Source organism: Chaetodon auriga, chromosome 13 (assembly GCF_051107435.1).
Source record: "Chaetodon auriga isolate fChaAug3 chromosome 13, fChaAug3.hap1, whole genome shotgun sequence".
Lineage (NCBI taxonomy): Eukaryota > Metazoa > Chordata > Actinopteri > Chaetodontiformes > Chaetodontidae > Chaetodon > Chaetodon auriga.
Window position 1 is genome coordinate 1,964,314 of NC_135086.1, and position 18,730 is coordinate 1,983,043.

Genomic DNA, 18,730 nt, shown 5'->3' on the forward strand with positions numbered 1-18,730 from the left:
GGGGGGGGGGGGGGGGCCTTCAGGGGGAGCTGCACAAAGTCAAAAGTCCTCAAGTGATGTCACTTGAGTCAGACTCATGTTTGAAAGAATCTGGGCTGTGGAGTCAGAGCTGACCAGATCTCTGTAGCTCCCCTCATCACTGCTAGCTGCTAGCATAACGAGCCCACATCTCCGACCGAACTGTCTGCGATCAAGTTGCTTTGTGGGTAATGTAGGCGAAGAATGTGAAGAACGCCCCTGAAAACCTTGTCTTTGCTGCCCCCCTGTGGTTGAACTTCTCACCTGGCTGCAGACGTAGGAATGTACTCCAGCCCCCCGAGGCATTACCTTTGCAGTGTGATGCTTCTGCCCACACCAAACCAGCTAAGTGGTGTGTGTGTGGACGTGAAACGGGCTTGAATCTGTCAACCAGAGAGGACAAGGAAGCGTTTGATGGTGCATTTCATGCCCTGCTCCTTCAGGTTGCCTCCAACACATCAGTTTAAGCAATGCACCAAACAATAAGCAGCAATCAATAAAGAATTAAAGTCACACAACAACTACTTATTCCCCGATTTTCGTTCTGTAAAACCAGTGTCATTGCAGAGACATATTTAAGTTTTATGTTTATCAAACTTGCTTTAATTAAGGAGCAGCAGTTAAGTTGAATTTAGAGCAAGCGGGTCCTCAAGTCCTTGTATTGTAATTAGCCTGTGACTGATCTTAAATGCAGCATGGACGTGTTTCGCAGCAAAAGTCACGCTAACCACAACTTAATTAAAAGGAGAAAATGAAAATCACATAAAATCTGTTTTGCACTCTTGAGCTTTGCATTCGCACTCGTCGTCCGCAGTGAGAGACCCTGTCTGGGGGATCCCAGCAGTCCCCCCCTGCCAGCTGAGGCCTTCCAGGACCTTTTTGTTCAGTTTCTCGAACTGTCACATATTCCTAGAATCTGTTAAAGCAGAATTTATGTGGCTGTGATTCAAACAAACATTATTACACGAGCTCGTATCTTGTGCAGCTGCGCCTCTTAAACTCAGACATGGAACTCTGTCAACTCAAGCAGAATAGTCCAAGACTCGGGGACAAACTGCACGATAGATGCCATATTTATTCAGGTTATCAATCACAGCTCATGATGCAGATTCTGAGAACAATTTTACAAAAAGCTTCGTTGGAAAAACATGAACCACAACCTGGTGAACTTCTGAAATTTCGGTCACAAACATGAGTTTCTTTTTTAAAGTGGTTGATTTAAAGGGACAGTCCACCTGCAGCAGAGACTGATCTGTTGGCAAAGCCTCAAAAACACTCAACTTTCCCAAAATGCAACTCAGTAGCATCTTAGTTAATTGAGTTCAGTGTATTTATATAATGCAAAATCACAACAAAAGCTGTCTCATGTCATGTTTCTGTGTCTCCAGTTTGAAGTCTGGGAAGTAATATTAACTCCCCGCACAGAGCAGGTCTAGACGCTTTGATGTACAGACCCAACAGTTCCCCCATGAGCAAACACTTTTAACAGGACGAGACCTCCAACAGATCCCGGCTCTGGGTGGGCGGCCATCTGCTCCCACTGCCAGACCCTCAGACTTCCCCTGCCTTATAAATGTCCACATCTTTCAAACTCCACGCCTGAGTTTGTAACACGGGCTTTCTGTAATAAATCTCTAGTCCCGGGGTTTACCCTGACGACATCATCGGGGTTATTCTGTCAGACTTCCCACCAGAGAGCCACTGGAGTGCCCCGTTCATTTTTCTCATTATTTGCGAGCCTGTGCGTTAAAGGAAAAGTTCCCTCCACATGTGCAGAAGCCATTAAGATGCTCTGGTTTGAAGTGGCACAAGGATCAGGCTCAGAGCAGCGGCGTCAGCTTCCTGCAGGAGGAAGTTGGATTTGTGCCTTTGCACCTGGTGGACCCTGTTCCTCAACTGCAGGCTTAAGGAACTGGCACAGCATCCACAGTATCTTTTCCAACACGGGGGGGGGGGGGGAATTTGACAACCTGTGCCGACGCTGAACCTTGAGGAGGCGAATATCTTACAGCAAAGATAAGTTTCTGTAATCCAGAGTGTAAGCCGAGTCGGTGTCACGTGACGTGTCGTGACGTCACGCTCCTGAGCCTCGTCGGGTGACTCAGACCCTCAAATATCCAGAGAATCCAGAGAAAGTAAGAAATAATGACATGGTAGGTGACTGTGGCTCGCTGGAAACCACAATGACATGTTTGGATTGATCTCTGGGAACACGAGTTCAAGCAGGATGGTGACTGAAGGACACTGACAGTGCACAGACGCACTCTGATGAGCCTTTTTCCAGCGTCTTCCTCTGATAGTTCCATGAGAATAATTCCTTCATCAATCCCCCAAAACACAGAGTTTCAGTTTAAAACAAGACTTTCTGTCCACACGGCCGTGCTAACGGCTCTGTAAGGCTAATGCTGGTTTAACGTTAACCACATTCATCATCTTAGCGTAGCGTGCTAGATGCTAACATTGTAGCCGAGGCTGATGGGAGTGTCTTTAGTTTTAAACCAATCATTTACCTGATGATTGGTTGAAAGGTTGAGAGATCAGTGAGGTTATTACAGTTCATCCTGAGGGGAAAACGCACCAAAACTCATTGTAATTCAAAGTTGTTGAGATATTTCCAACTGATCGACACCTTTAGCATGACTAAAAAAGCTCAATGATGTCATAAAACAGTGCAAACAGGAGTAAATTGTGCCTTTGGGGACTACTTTTTGGACACATTTGGGGCTGCAGGTGTATAAATAAAGTACTGTGTGTGTATTTATGGAAATGAAGGAAGATGTCAACCAGTGCAGCTGTAATATACAATAATGACGTTTCCTGTTGCTTCTGGAAGCGAAAAGGAACAAAGTCTTTGATGGAGGGATTAATCCTGAGCGTGTTCCAGCAGGCTGAGGCTGCACGCTGCGAGAGCCATCTCTGCTGACCACGTCCTGCTTTCCAACACGTATTATGCAACACCAAAGCAGTCTTTGAAAAACACTTTTGGCATTAACTGAGAATTTATATTTGACTTTATGTCTTTCTCAGATGAGAGCAGACGTTAAAGCTGAATAATGAGAGCATGCTGCTGCTCGGCCGCTCATCTGTGTCCATTCTCCTCACTTCATCTCCTCTGCATTCACACACAGTCTAAACGTGACGTCCCCAGGAGGGGGACACGAGTGGAGGGTGCGAGGTGGGCTCATGAAACACCCATTCAGTTTGGCTGGCAGCAGGGTCGCTTAAGCCAAGTCCAGTCCTGCTAGATATCTTGACTTTTAATGGCGGATTAGGAAATCTGCTGGATGAGAGACATGAGGGCCCGGAGCCCGTGGCCATTATCTGGGAACTCTTACTGAGGTCACATGGTTTGGGAAACAGCTGCGTGGAGACACTGCGTCTGATGCTCCGTTCGTGAGAGTGAGCGCTCACGTTGTGTTGGTTCTCGTGAGCCCGTCGGAGGAAGCTGGACTCGGTGGTCTGCGTTTGACAGGAATCTGCTTGCAGTGGGACAAATGTTAAATGTTGAAAAGCTGCCACAGATTCATACATTTCCTCATTGTTTACATGATTTGAAGCAGATTTTTGAATTTATCCGTGCAGTGATCTGTAAACATCCCATAATGTCACCGACAGAGTGCTGGAAAATCCGCTTCTGCTTCAGCGACGTTGAATTTCCAGCCTCTGTCTTTGTCTTTCGTCCTCTTTGCAGCAGATATTTGCCCTCTTGGAACTCATGCAGCGGTGCCTCTGCAATGTTTCCTTCACTCCTCCTCCTCACTCTTCCTCCCACTTTGGCTCCTACTGGCCCTTCGCACCATCTCCCTCCTCCTCCTCCTCCTCCTCCTCTGATCTCCCTCTTTTTCTCATCACCGTCCTCTGTGCAGTCTCCCACATCCTCTTGGAGTCCTCTCTCGGTCTCATGCTCATGACTCATCATCCCACATGGAAACATTTTCTCTGTGGATGTGAAGGAACTTTTACTGCTGCTAATGAAAATTTAAACAACGCCCCCCCAAGCTGGAGCGAAGGGAAAAATGGAAGAAAAAAACGGAAATCTGCTTTTTCTCCTCTTGTCCAAATATTGCTGCTTTTGATGAAGGCTTTCTAAACTTGTCTCTGATGCGTTTTAGTATCTGTAATAGTGAGCAGCATGTGTCACATCTCTCCGAGTTCACCCCATCTGTCAGTGAAGATCGCCTCCTGCTGGTTCACCTCCTCTCTTACGTAACCTCCTCCCCATCTGAAGCGTGGCCCTCTCAGCCGTCTCCCCCTGATTTACAGCCAGAGCTGCTGTGTCATCAGGATACTTCAGAGCACAGATTTTAAAAGTGATTTGAATTATCCATTAAATTCAGGAATAATAGATTATAGTTGTGTAATTCACGTCTTTTCATGTTACTAAAATGATGAAAGTGATTTATCAAGCACTAAATGTGCAGCACAAAATTCAGAGTGTAAAGGATATGACATTTGGAGCGTTCTTAGGGAGGGAGGTGAAACGTGCAGGCGCTCACTGTTGAAAATCAACGGGCAGTTAAAGTTTGTAGTTTGGCTGCTTGTCGACACGGTGAGACGTGGGAGCAGCAGCAGGAGCAGCAGGAGCAGCAGGAGCAGCAGGAGCAGCGGTCGTGACAGTTAACGGAGGTGAAAGAGGCACTTTGCACTCTCAATGTCCAGTTCATGTCAAAACCCAGAGTGATGCATCAGTCTGCAGGAGTCTGAGGAGTCCACAGTTCTTCTTTGGATGGATGTCTCTGCTTTTTGGTCGTTTACAAACAGGAGCTGCTTTAAATGTTTACAATCCACCAAAACATCAACAAATATACTGAAACACACACGAGCTCGAGATGTAGCCCGCAGCGAGCTGACTGAGTCCATGGCAACACTTTATTTCCTGTAAACAGGAAGTGTAGTGTTTGGGGGGTGGGGGAGCACAGCTGTGTCATTGTGTCTGGGGAGGGGGCCAAATGTTAGGCTCTGAAAGCCCCTGCTTTAGCCAAATGTTTGTATACCACCCTTGCAGACCTCTGTAACATCATGTCAGTGGCATGTTCTATGATGTGAGGCAGGAGTGACCTTTGACCCCTGGAAAGGATTACCTCATGAAGCCCCCCCGGCTCTTCATGCGAGCGTCTGTGCAAAGGACCATCGGTCATTGACTCAGTCGAATCCCACAAGTTTTCTTTTTTTCACTCAAATATACAACAATTAAACGAAGAGACAAAGACGGAAAATAAAGACGACGTCCGTCTTTTGTCCTTCACTTCTCTGTTTCTCTGCTCTCGTGTTTACTGTTTCTAAGATCTGCTATCTGTCTGGAGGCTCGCTGCAAACACAAATGATTGTACAAATAATGCAGAACAGTGATCTCAGCCACTTGAAAGGCTGCAGGCTGGAGCGGAAACATGACGAGGACGGGCCAGTTCGCATGGAGCCGTGAGAAACTCGGCGAAGGAGAGGCGGATTTGAAGTGCTGACGACTATCTGAAACAATGGCTGCAGCTCGTTACAGGAGGTCTGTGTCGAACAGCACGCGCTCGTCTTTGCACTTCATGGCACAAACATCACCGTGTCCAGTGGAAGTCCGGCTCTGAGCGGTCATAACCTTTAAGCACGTCGTCACTGCTGTTTCCCTCCGTCTGGCTCTGCTTTAGGCTAAACTGACCTTCATTGAACCAATGTGAGTGTAAAACTCGCTGAATCTATCCTGGAAATGCAGAGTGACGTTGAGTCGGCACTTCAAAGTGTTCTCCAGCTGCTTCACGACAGCCGCCACATAATTTATGGATCATACGAACCTGTAAAACTGTGCTGAGCATTATGTTACTCAGTATTAATGACCTGAAGCTTTAAAGAGCACCAAACTGCTCTGTGACGGCTGACTTAGTGTCCGCTGGCAGGACACAGGCCTTGTTTCACTTATAGATTTCCTTAAAGATGTTTTAGTTTTGTGCTTCACAGAACTTCTCATTCGTCTGGAGGAAACCTGCCGGTGTAAATACGAAACTTCTTCACAGCGTTTAAAACACGTCTGAAGGGCTGAGGGATGTACTCCATACTCACCCGTGCACGCACACACAGACTCTGTGAAGACGTGGATGGAGACACTGTGACGTCATCCGCTGGCTGCCTCGGGTTTGGTATTTTGGTCGATGCCATCTTGTTTTTTTGGAGCCAGAAGTGGCCATAATCGGAGGAGCGGATGGATCTGACTGAGAGCCTCGCTGTCAGCTGACACCAGCACTAGCTTGGTTAGCAAGAAGCATCCATATGTCACATTAACTGTGATATCAGGATGCTAATTTTAGATGGTGAAAAACAGGCTTAAACATGCAACAGACGGGCTAACCAGCTGAGCTAACCGGCCACGTACAACAGGTGTTCTACATCATAATGTCGTCTGAAACATCAGGAGGCGAATTCCTTGTATGTGCTCACACACTTGGTCAGTAAAGCTGATTCTGATGCTGATTGTGAAGCCCTCTGTCAGCACATTCTGGATTAAAGGAGCGAAAGCCAGTAGGAGTATCAGGTCTAACATGAAGTTTTAGTTTTATTCTGGAGTCTGTCTCTGCACTGACGCACAGCTCCATCTCCAGCCTCAGCTTTGTGGACGTGCATGTGCTCCTGTGTTCAGATTTAGTAGCGTGATGAAGGTCGTTTAGCTTCTCACACTCCTGCTGACTGATTCTGGCACGCTGCTCTGTCGTGAGGCCAACGCTGGTTCAACACATGCCTGTCGTGGCGTTTGAGCCAACACGTGTTTATACTGCAAACACATACTGTAACATTTCTATATATAGGTGAGAGTAATCTAAACCAGCGAGATGCGTTTAAGTCTGAGCCACATGCACGAAATGTTAAAAAACGGTGGCGGCGATTTGTATTTATAGGAAGAAGTTGCTGGATTGTTGCTGCTGCTTAACAGGGCGAGTGAGGAAGAGCCAGCACAGCACATACAAAGCGAACGTCCGTTTCCGTGTGTGCAGTCGTGTCCAATGTGTAATTCTGAAAACAAAGTGAACCGTGTCAGGACAGAAATGAGTTCCTCGCCTCCGCGAACACGCGGGGAACGGCCCTGATGTGCGTGGTTTCACACTGAATCACATCAAATGTCTGCCACTTCCTTTGAACGTGAAGCTACGCCGCAGATCAAATGACCGATAAGTAAATAAGAAGTTTATCTTTGAGGAAAAGGAAAAAAAAATAAAAAATCATCACCAGACTTTTATTTTGTAGCACTGATGAACAGATGGCAGCCAGATCCGGCTTTCCAAAATAAAACATCCATCATTTCTCTGATGTTAACTCCTGCTAATTAGATTCAGAGCATTAATTTTAATTGTGATGATATTTAACAATGATTTCATCCATACAGCGATTTTCTATCTTTGCACTGAGCGTAAAGCTGCTTCACATGTTCCAGTAAAGCAACCCGGTGGGTTCAGTCATGCAGACTTAAAGGGTGATGTCACGACCACTCCTTTAATTATCCACAGCAGCTCATACATGAGGAACATATAGGTTTAATTATGCTCTTCCTCATGTATGTGCATTGTTAATGCCAGGCCTGAGAAAAAGGAAAACTTATTGCATGTGACACCGTTTGGCCCTGAACCTGAAAGTCATGAATAAGAGAAATGACAAACTCTGGATTAGAAACAGCAAAATATTTATTCACCAGTCAAAACTTCAAAATATGAGGTCTGAAATCCACACGGTGCTGCACGCATGCCAAGACTTCTGTTACCTGACAGCCAGAACGGACGTGCTGTACATACAAGTTGGTGTATTTCTGTTGTGAGGAAGGTTTGTTAGGCGAGCAATAAAAACATACTGACAGTCAACGGGAAACATAATTCCTGTAATACCTCCTTCAAAATCAGGCCCAAATGTATACATCAGAGAGAGAACAAAGAAGACAACACTGTGTCTGTTTTCAGCGTTTGAATCGAGAGGGGAAGCTACAGGCCGGCCTCAGAAGAGCTCGCAGCATTCATGCAAGAGGATGTGTGTGTTTTTGGTACGTCTTTATCGGGGAGGGGGTCTTTGCAGGAAGGAGGAAGAGTCTGTCCGAACCTGTGTCCTCCCTCTGTACCAAGCAAGCGGTGAAAGGGTGGCAGTGGTCGCGGTGGGTTATCAGTTCTCCAGGAAAGCCACGTAGTCAGTGAGTCTGGCCAACTGCTGCTCATTTGGAACCAACGAGACGGGGGGAGGATCTGTGGAGGGAGAGGAGAAAGACACCGAGGAGGAGAAGCTGAGTCAGAGGGGGATTCCTCGTCGTGCCAAACGCTATCGATCTTCTAACATCTCCCGGCGGTTAAAGCCCACGTGTTCCAGCTCGGACAGACTCAGCAGGTTTCAACTTAACCGCGCTGTTGACATCTGACCTCACCGCTTCTCCCCCGTCCTGTCTAACAACACGACCTACAGAGTCTCCATGTGTCTGCGAGACATTCAGCCTGGAGATCATTACAGCTCCTTACATTTATCACAACCAGAGTGATTTCCTGTGCGAGATCCACTCACAACCCACATCACCGAAGCGCTATTAAGTCCCAGTGGCGCTGTGGACGGGGGGAAAGGCAGACATGTGAGGATTAATGGTGAGTGGGTTAGCGTGTTGTGCAGGACACGTGTGCAACAGATGCTTCTGCAGCAACGTCTGATGGTTACAGAGACGAAGGCGGACCGTGACCTCCCCTTTGACTGTTTGCATCAATCAGTGGGTCTGACAAGATGGATCAATGCACCAACTGAGGACGTGTGATGATGTGATTATGAAATCTGACAAAATAAGGGAGCATGGGAGAGAAAAGAGAGGGAGTGGACGAGTGAAAGTTTGGAAATATGGACAGTAGACAAGGGAGATTTAGCAAATCAAAGAGAGATTCTTGGAAAACGAAACAGCCACTCGTCGTTCTTTGAGTTTAAAATGGCTCCTAAATCCCTGCTCTCAATATATTTTTTGTGCCTAATAAAATCTAGGAGGAAGAGTAGCAGGACGGCGGGTGTAGGGTTACTCATGAGGGGAGAGGGGCTGACGACGGGAGCAAATAAGAAGAGCAACACTGCCACCTACCTGGCTTTTTGGGCATCACCATGCGGGTGGCGGGGTCTGCCTGCCAGCCTTGGCTCACCACACCTTCAGACAAAGACAGGTGAGAGAGGAGGAGAAAATACCTTCATCAGCGAGTATGTAAGAGGGTGACGTAATGGAACTACAACACGTCTCTGTGGAAACACAGCGCTGAAAATCACTGAATATAAAGGGTCCTGAAGGACGCTCGGTCTTACCTTTCACTGCCTCCTCCACAGAGTATCCCACAAAGGCGGCGAAGTCCTCTGCTGTGATGGAGGTGTAAGCCTGAGCCACCAGACTGTACGCCCTTTGCCGAGTGCTCTCTGTGAACGAGTCATGAAGCACGTTAATGTCCGATAGGCCCACGTGGATACACTGAAGATTAAGACAATTAACGACTGAGAGTGACAGGCGGCGTTTTCTAAGCCAGCGGCTGATAAAAACACACCAAACAAACAGCTCTCTGCTGTGGTCAGTTGTTGTATTTCATGCTTTTCCTCTTCTGGTTTTGTTAATTCTGTGTGTTTGTGGTCATGACGTCACTTCTTCTCGCCACTCCGTCTCCTCCATCTGCCCAAACGAGCTCACAGTCACAAACAACTTAACAACTTACAGGAGCCACTGCAGGATTTAAATAAAATCAGGCTATTCTGGACAAAGAGTCTGGCTTGTCCTCCTTTAGCTGCTGTTAGCATCTGGATTTGTTCTGAATCAAATGGAGCATTTGGGATAAATAGGAAATTAAGATGTTTCATAAGCAGGAATACTTCACAATAGATCTTGTTAAATGAGGCGAGCTTCAGATGAATCATGACATGACATCCTGCACTGACTCAGGCTCCAAAATGTCAAAGCGGCCCTATTTATCTAGCCTGACTTGACGTGGTGCTGCAGAGTGACCGGCCTCACAACAGCCTGGGACAACACACACCGGCACGAATCTGCTGCTGCAGCTCCTGCGGCTATCACGTAAAAGCCTCGGGGTTGCGGCCTTTGGTTTTTTTATAGCCTAGCAACGGTTCATGTGTACCAACAGTGGACCCCGGTCTGTTGAAGCAGCTCGCTGCAGTAACAATAACAAGTGGGATGAGAGAAGACAGCTGTGAGGGGAGGGCTGGAGATTTGTCAAGAGCGCTTTCCCATCCTGCCGTCCAAGGGGCTTCCTGTTCTGTTATTGTACTTGACTGAAAAGAGACAAAAAGCTTGGAAAAGTTCGTCAAAGCAGTGTTTATGTATCGACTGTTTGGAGGCACTTCATTTTTATTGTGTTATGGTTTTGATCAAAGTGGCGCTTGTAGATGAAAATAGTTCTTCTTCAGGCTCTGATTGCAGCAGACTATTTTAATGGTTACAGAGAAAAACTATTGTTTTGCCTTTGTGCCGTCTCGCCGCTGATGCACGAGTTGTTTTTCCCTCTTAAGTTAGTATAAAACTTCCATCTGTTAAACATGAACCATTTATCTTGCGTCATAAAACCGCTTCTTGTGCTGGAACAACTTTCTTGCACCTGACTGGCTGCATATTAGAAAAGAGATGAGGTCTCTAATGCTCCCAGCACAGCCAAGCAGGTCATGTCGAGGGGCTTTTTGTAACCCAGTCCTCGGGCAGACGTGTATTTTTACCGCTGGCCTCTTGACCGTTAGGCAATGACTCGTGTGGCAACTGGACCGGCCTTCCTGAGTCTGCCCTCCTGACTCTGGAGTTCGGTCGGAGCTGCTGAGCAAGACGTCCATAAGTGGGAGGACGGGAGTTTTATGGAGGAGAAACAGGACCTGGCCTGTCCTTGCTGGACTATTCTAGGGCCGCTATCATTTCTCACCCTCTCACCTTTTAAAAATAGCCCCCACTTTTCACCAGCAAAGGCAAAGCAGACAGGACACGGCAAGGGCTTTTATTTTTAAATACCACCTGATGCCAAGTTAAGAGCAGCAACAGACTGGGGGACATTTTGATGGAAGCACTCCAAAGAAAAGCTGTAAGACCAAAATATATTCTCCTCCTTTGTAGGTTCCCTTAACTTAAACTTCATGTTTTCATTCAGCAATAAAGAAGATGGATGCTCAACTTCATGCAGCTTTATTCCACGTTCCATTAAAGACAGATTTGGTGATTACAGGCAGATCAGCTGATCACCAATTCAACACAGACAAAGTGAGAAAAACATGTCCAGAAGCAACTTATGAGGAAAATGAGGTGTAATCAATCTTCAGACATTCTATATTTACATTTATCAAGACCCATTTTTCCATTCAAATGGCTTAGAAGTACAAAAGTATAAAAAAAGTTAAGAAAAAGTACGAATACAACAGTGAAATTAAATATTGCACTGAAAGTGAGGCCAAGCCATTTTAGCCCAAATCCACCGTAACCTCAGAATCCTTTCAACAGCAGAAGTCCCTGACACAAACACTGGTCAGAAACCGTCAACAGCACACGTTACTGAATTTCCTACAAGTCCCAACCACTTCAATTTTCATTATTCCTCCTCCTCCTCTTCCTCCTCCTCCTCCTCCTCCTCCTCTTCTTCTTCTGCATCCTCAAATTCATCATCGTCAGCCGCTCCAAAGTCCATTTTTGCCAGGATGGCCTCCACGTGCTCTGTTGACAAAGTGAAGTGGTCCATCTTCTCGAAGCCTGGCTCTGGCCTCTCTTCCCCCAGTGAGCCTTTCGCTGCATCTTTGGTCTGCGAGATGAGGCCCTTGGAGGCCAACAGAAACTCGGCGGCGCCGCCCTGCTCCAGCGCCCTCACGGCCGTGTCTGTGAGCTCTGAACTGGCCTGCAGTCGTTCACCGTAACGTTGAGCCAGCTCCCGCAGAGCTGCCACCTTTTCGTCTTGCTCTTTGCCGATCTGCTCGAGGAGAACGGTCTTGCGCTCTTCCAGGACAGCGTACAGCAGGTCAAAGCGCTCAGCTAGCCCTTGCTTAGCACGCTGAGCGTTCTCCTGCACGGCACGGCAGGCATCTTCCATCTGGTTGAGCAGGGCCTGCAGGCGGCCATTGCTGGCCACCAGGGTGTCGATAGCATTACTGAGTTCACCCTTCTGGGCCTGGTAAACACTTGCTAAAGGCGCCACCTCACAGTCCTTATGCTGGCCAAACACTTTGCACATAGAGCAGGTGGGCACCTGGCAGGTCACGCAGTAGATGTTGATTTTCTCGTCCTCGTGTTCTTGGCACAGCGGTTCTTTGGATTCTTTGGGCTTCAGGGTGGTTTCTGTGTTTCCACTGCCGCTGCCTTCTTGTTGCTGCTTGTAGATGTCAATAATATTTTCTACCAACAAGTTGCGCTGGAGCCCATGCACGCCGTGGCGGTCAAGCACAACCTCAAACCGGCACGTAGGACAGCGGAAGACGCCACCAGAAAAGCGGTACGGGTTGCGCGAGTCGTAGAGGTCGCTGGCACAACTACGGCACAGGTTGTGTTGGCAGGGCAGGATGACCACAGGTTTGGTGAACATGTCCAGGCAGATGGGGCAGCTCAGCTGCTTCTCCAGGCTGTCCATGGGGCTCGGGGGACGAACCATAGATCCTGTCCTCTGGACGTCCATGATGGAAATGTCTGTGCCTTCAGTAAGACCAGTAAATGTCCTAGTTTTCACAAGAGAAATCAAAAACCTTCACGCTCTCTCTGCTGGTTTCAGAAAGTTCCTGAAATGAAGGGCAGACTCTGCCTTCATGTGCTGCAACAAGTGAAATGCTGATATGTATTCTGGCTGACAGTTAGCAGCTCCGTCCTTTATAAAGCCCCTCACAGCTGGTGACATCCGATCCGTCCCACCACCCAGAGCCCACATTCCTGCCTGCTTGCTGCCTTGGGATCTTTTCACAGAAATGGCCCCCTCCTCCGCGGTGCTGCATGTGTCACATGTCCCAGTGGGCGCTGCGTCCCTCCTCGCACTGACTGAAGTGGTGGACTGAGCAGAGACAGCCACGGTCCATGTGACTGGACGGGCTGACAGAGGGAGCTCAATCTAATTGGTAAACAAGTCAATGTCAACATCCTGTGACTCCTGTGTTGTTTTGGCCATTTTATCTGGTTTGATTTGTTGTTATTTACTGCGTTCGCTTTATTGCCAATTTAAATCAACCAATGAAATTAATTGACAGAAAAATCACTGTTTTGATGACTAATTACAACTTTATCAAGTAATCGATTACATAAAGTTTAAGTCTTAAATCTGCTTTACTAAAAGCATTTTAAAAAAGTAAAATGTGTGCACTGAGATTCAAACACACTGTACGGCACACATTCACCAGGTTCATCATCAACGATTGCCAAAGAGTCTTATGGCATAACAGGACGTCAGCATGCACAGCAGGTCAACACAAAGTGCCGTAAACATGAGGGTGAAGCTATTCTTAACTCTGACACAAGGAAACATCACATGACACAGATGCCCCAATGACTGCGAGCACAAGGGCAACGATTTCACACAGGAATGTTTCTCAGAACGATGCATTTGATGTTAGAAGGTGACGTGTGAAATCCAGACAAAGCAGAAACATTCAGATATTCTGCGACATTATGAGAGAGTATCAGTGAAAGTGTGTGAGCATGTAAACTGATATCTTACTGTGTCGTAACCACCTGAACTAGCTTCCTGTATGTAACACTGACGGAAATAAAAAGGCATTATAAACCGTCAAAGTCAGTCTCTTAATTTTCCAACATGTTATGACTCCTGTGTTGCATCATAACTGAAACTGTTCAGCTGGTGCCCTCTGCTGATTCTACTTCTCAGTCATGCAGAAGCCATTTTTAACCAGAGCCAAATATGTAAAGCAGAAGAACATTATTTCAAGTGTTTTCATAATCTAAAGAGCTAAATGACATGTAAAGTAATTAAGAGAGAAATGTCGGATTAGACGTGACTTTTGTTGTTACCTCGAAGGGCCTCCATGACCGGAAGGATATTCTCTGACCACTGGTAAGCTGCGATGGCGGTGTAGATCCCTGGAAAGTCTCGCTGCCAAATGCGTTGGCCAACGGCCCAAATAGCTGTTAACTCGGGGTTTGCCTGAACACCAGAAGAGGAAAAACATTTGAAAAACGTTCAGCATGACAAGGCTGTGGTTTTCATGCTACTATAAAGAGCAGTCACACCCAAATACTCAGGATACTGAATCACAGTGGTTCCATTTTTTAACCATCCTGTCCATAACAGAAATGACAAATCATATGTTTATGCAACGTGAGGCTTTTTCTTCTATAATCTGAGAACCTCAGGCCTCAGCTGAGCATCTGACAAAGATGTGTGATCTGACTATTGTCATTCATCATTATTTATTCCATTCTTTATTTCACACTTGACAGCCAGAAGAAAACAGCAAGTACCTCAGAGGTTATAATGACCATCACATGTTGAGGTGAACAGTATTTACAAGTTGGAAAAAGGTAAATATGGTGACTACTCAAGCAGAAAGCATAAGCAGCACAGTCAGATGTATCCGACTGCAACGGCCTTCAGTCGTACTTCATTACCAGCGTCTACATGTGCTTCAACATGCTTACCGATTTTATTGCCTGAGGAGTCCTTTTCCAAAGATACCTGGCATTATTCCTGTTGGATCCCCCATGAAAAGTAAGAAAATACAGATGTTAAAGGGGCAGGTCAACAGCAGAACACAGGGTTTGCAGATATGACTGAACAGACTTCAGGTACCTACTGTCACATAATCATTACCAAGTCAGACGTTGTTATAGTACTTTCGAGCTATAGGTGATGATGACAGTCTGTGTTTCATTTTTGGATGTCCTCTGTCTCTTGCTGTCATGTTTTATATGTGTAATGGACTACAGTATTGCTGTCAGCACACAGAGCTGAAGACAGACACACACTTGACTTACATGTCATTATGAAGTAAATAGAGCGCCAGCAACTGAGCGTAGACTTGAGGTGTTGCAATGCCCCCTGGAGCCTGTTAGAAATGGATGCAGGTGTGATGTTAAAGCTGGAAGCTAGCAGAAAACCAAGCTACCCTCATGTCCCTAAACAATCCTGCATATTTTAAAGATTATTAGCTAGTAGATATTAGCTAAAGACTGTAATTTCCACATTCTCACATTCAGCATTAGCCGTCCCGTCGGGTGTGTTATTAATGTCCTTAGCTTATGCTAACGTCATAGCATTGGTCCCTTACCTGACAGTATCACTGTATTTGTGAAGGTAAATAACCACCTGACGCCACGCACTTAACCTAGCAATAGTTTCTATGTTAGCAAATCCTACGTAAAACAATACAAAGGTGTTAGCTGTAGCTTTGTTTACTAACATAGCGAATAGCTCGTTGGCTATCAAAGTTAGCTAACTAGCTACCTTCTTATAGCAGCAGTGAAACGCCAGTAATGCTAAATGAGCCGCTTCCGTTTGAATGAAGACACATTTCCAGTCGTTGTTAGCATGGCACTGGCTGATTTACGTGTTAACACCGAACGTAAGTTAATTTAATAGTGTTTGAGGGCAAACTTGAAAACAAGCTAGCTTCGTAGACATAACGTTAGCCTAAACTGCTCATGAGCTAACTGTCAGAAAGACTTCTACCAAGCCCTTCAGCGACAGAAAACCTGAAAGACAACAATTACTGTCGGCACAAAATAATAAAGAGTATCGAAATTCAGCGCTTACCTCGAGCTCCTGAGCTTCACACTGCTCTAATAATTTATCAAAGTTTTCCTCCATAATCACAGCAGCAGGCATGATGATGCCTAGCTGTAGCAGTTACAGCAGCACCTTCTTCTTCTGTGTTGCCTAATTCCAGTTGCTGCAAATGTGTTGCTGCCCTCCACTGGATGAAGAGCGAACTACAGGATCTGTGTTCGCCTTGAGCATTTTAAATCACAGCTGCAATCCAAGAGTCAATTAGACTGCAGTGCGATATAATACAATAAAATGGAAATAACATTCCATCTAAATTACATTAACGATGTCCAAATTTATTTGTTAAACAATACTCAACATAAAAATATGATACGGAAACCTGGAAATCTAGATTTATCCTTTAATTCTCATTTATGCCTGAAAGTTTCCTTCAGATTGTTTTTTAAAAACTGATTACAAACAGCCTTTTGGAGAATTCAGTCTGGTCTGAGTGACTCCTCAGTGCTTAAATTCGTTAACGACGCTCTCCTGCCTGCCAGTGTCACGGCTCTCTGCATCTTAATCCTTTTTGATCTCTCCATTTTCTTTGATGTTGTTGACTACATACATGTTTTTACTCCGTTTTGGAAAATGGCTTGGCACCACAGGAAGAACTATAATGTGCTTCCTCCATTTTGATGTTTTTAGATGTTTTTTTTAGCTGTTATGGAGAGCACATCTGCACTCAGTTCATCTTTCCTGCTTTAGGTCGTCGCCAGCGTTCAGGGTGAGACTCCTCCAAATTTCTTTCATTTTAATGACAGTAAATGTGGGAGTATTATTTTGCTTTTCAGAGCTTTGTAGTTTGCTGACTTCAAACGTCTCTTCCAAATAATGTTGCACCCGCTGTGTGAAACTTCTTTCAGATTCACGTCTCTTTTATGAAGCTTCAGTTTAAAGGCTGCCATCCTGTTTCCCTCAGTTTAGAAATAAAATACTTGTTTTCATCTTCTGGGGAAAATGTGCACACAGTCAGCCAGTTTTTAAGCTTCACAATCTAGTTTTAATATCTAAGGGCAACAATAAAAACATGTTGCAATAAATACTGCATGTACCAATTCAGGGTACTTGTATTTATTTAAGTATCTTCATTTTATGCAATTTTATACTTCAAATGCACAGCAGAGGCAGATATTGTGCTTTTTACTCCACTGCATTTGTTTCACAGCTTGACTTGATGTTCAGATTACTTAAATTATTATCAATTATTAAAAGTCTGTCCAGTGAAAACCACGTATCTCCAGATCTGTTGATTTTGTCATAAACTGAAGGATGAAGAGCTCCTTTATGGGTCTTCAGCTCAGTAAACTCTTTAAAAAGCCTCTTGGATCAGCTGAAAATGCATCGTCACAAAGCTGAAAACAGGCTTTTTTTCTGAGCTCATCAAACTCTTTGGAGATACGAGGTTCTCACAGGACAGCCAGGCTGCAAACATATGATGATCTTATAGAATATGATGCACTGCTGCAGATTAAACTATCAACAGGATATAAAGGAGTTCAAATGATCTCAAACCTCTGCAGCATAAAATGCGACAGACACGTGAACGCAGCAGATTTGACAGAAAAACACTGACAGGGAACAATTTACTGCAAACTCAGATACAAGAAATCTCATTAATCCAAGTCTTGTGTCCCTCTTCCCGCCCCGTAAAGGTCTGCAGTGACACCACACAGAATATCTACATCCATCCAAGAGTTTGAGGGATATAAACAAATGGTCTGTTCTTCTAAAAATGAGCCAAAATGCTGAAAAATGAAAATGTTTCAGGTGGATTAGCACCGTTACGTTATCGATATTTACATTTGATGTCTGTAAGAATCGGGGCTCCGGCCTGCAGCAGACGTGGACCTTCAGGCTCAGTGTTCAGGTGGGTGGACTGTGGATGGTAAACCGAAGGGTTCGGTCTCTGCTCCCGCTGTGAAAAGCAACATGGACCCAAAATTTGAAGCACAAGTGCTCTCAAACCATTTCTGCTCTTGAAAAGGAGCAAATCCACACAGAAAAAAAAAAAAATCACTGCTGGTTACTGAATGTTTTTTCTACAACAACAAAAAACCCTGAAGCTTTGGAAAAGCTCTCAAAACTTGACGTGTCCTTGCACGTGATGTAGAAAAGGCCATCCATCAATCATGACTTCAGCGGCTTTAAAATGTGCATGAGCTCGAGCACCTGCACTGACTCCACTGCCCATGAAGCTGCAGTGATGCATGATGGTGCAGTGACTAAAGTTACCACATGCACGCAGCATTGCTCAGTTTTGCAGTTTACTAGGTTTGTTTGTTTTTTTCTTTTTTTGTTTTTTTTCAGACGCCGTTGCAGCTCTTAGTCCTCCCTGCGTGTCAGAGAAAGGATTGATACTATTTTAGGCTTACAGTATAAAAGCACTGAAGGCTTTAGGGACAAAATATGTTTCTGATCCGCCGCCTCATTATGAAGCCCCCAGTCCAACCCTGCAGCCCTTATCTCCCCCTCCTCTCCTCTTCCTGGAAATGGTAGAATTTATCTATAAGATGAGCCGTTCATCTCAGAGTCGAACTAATCCGTGCACCGCTATCCAAGATGACGCTCGGGTCGCATCCTCAATAATTAAAGCATCTTGAGACCAGAATCCCCTGTTGCGATATAGTCTAACGCAGAGGATCAGAGGAACGCCAAGCAGCAGTTTATCAGTTTAAAAACCCTGAAACTGAATCCCTCAGACGCACGCATGAATCAAACATCAACACATGAAAAATATTAGACCATCCTCCCTCTCTGCGGAGTGGGTTTCAGGGCTGTAAACTAGGCGTGACCCGCCTCTCAGACTGTCTATGGAGGGTTAATCTTAACTTCACTGGATGCTCCTCACAGGTGTGTGGTTGATACCTGCTGGATTCCTCCCTGCCTGCGAGGCGGAGATGAGATTAGAGAACAAAGTCAGCTGTAAATGACAGAAACAACATGCAGCTCTAATGCACAGATGTGGTTTACTGAGCTTCTCTGCCGTTCAGTGAATGTCGGTGCTGAGC

At 45.6% G+C, this 18,730-nt stretch overlaps 2 protein-coding genes across 2 annotated transcripts; both read right to left on the bottom strand.

Annotated features, from left to right (window-relative positions):
* Positions 1-7,657: 7,657 nt before the first annotated feature.
* Positions 7,658-15,840, bottom strand: cops8 (COP9 signalosome subunit 8). The gene is made up of 7 exons (XM_076747286.1): positions 15,708-15,840; positions 14,930-15,000; positions 14,594-14,642; positions 13,967-14,099; positions 9,298-9,405; positions 9,083-9,145; positions 7,658-8,219 (listed from the first exon to the last, which is right to left on the bottom strand). Exons 1-7 carry the CDS (start codon positions 15,777-15,779, stop codon positions 8,140-8,142), a joined length of 576 nt encoding a protein of 191 aa, XP_076603401.1. The 5' UTR covers positions 15,780-15,840; the 3' UTR covers positions 7,658-8,139.
* Positions 11,150-12,766, bottom strand: trim63b (tripartite motif containing 63b). Its single transcript, XM_076747285.1, has one exon. The coding sequence runs from the start codon at positions 12,627-12,629 to the stop codon at positions 11,559-11,561; it is 1,071 nt and encodes a 356-aa protein (XP_076603400.1). The 5' UTR covers positions 12,630-12,766; the 3' UTR covers positions 11,150-11,558.
* Positions 15,841-18,730: the final 2,890 nt, after the last annotated feature.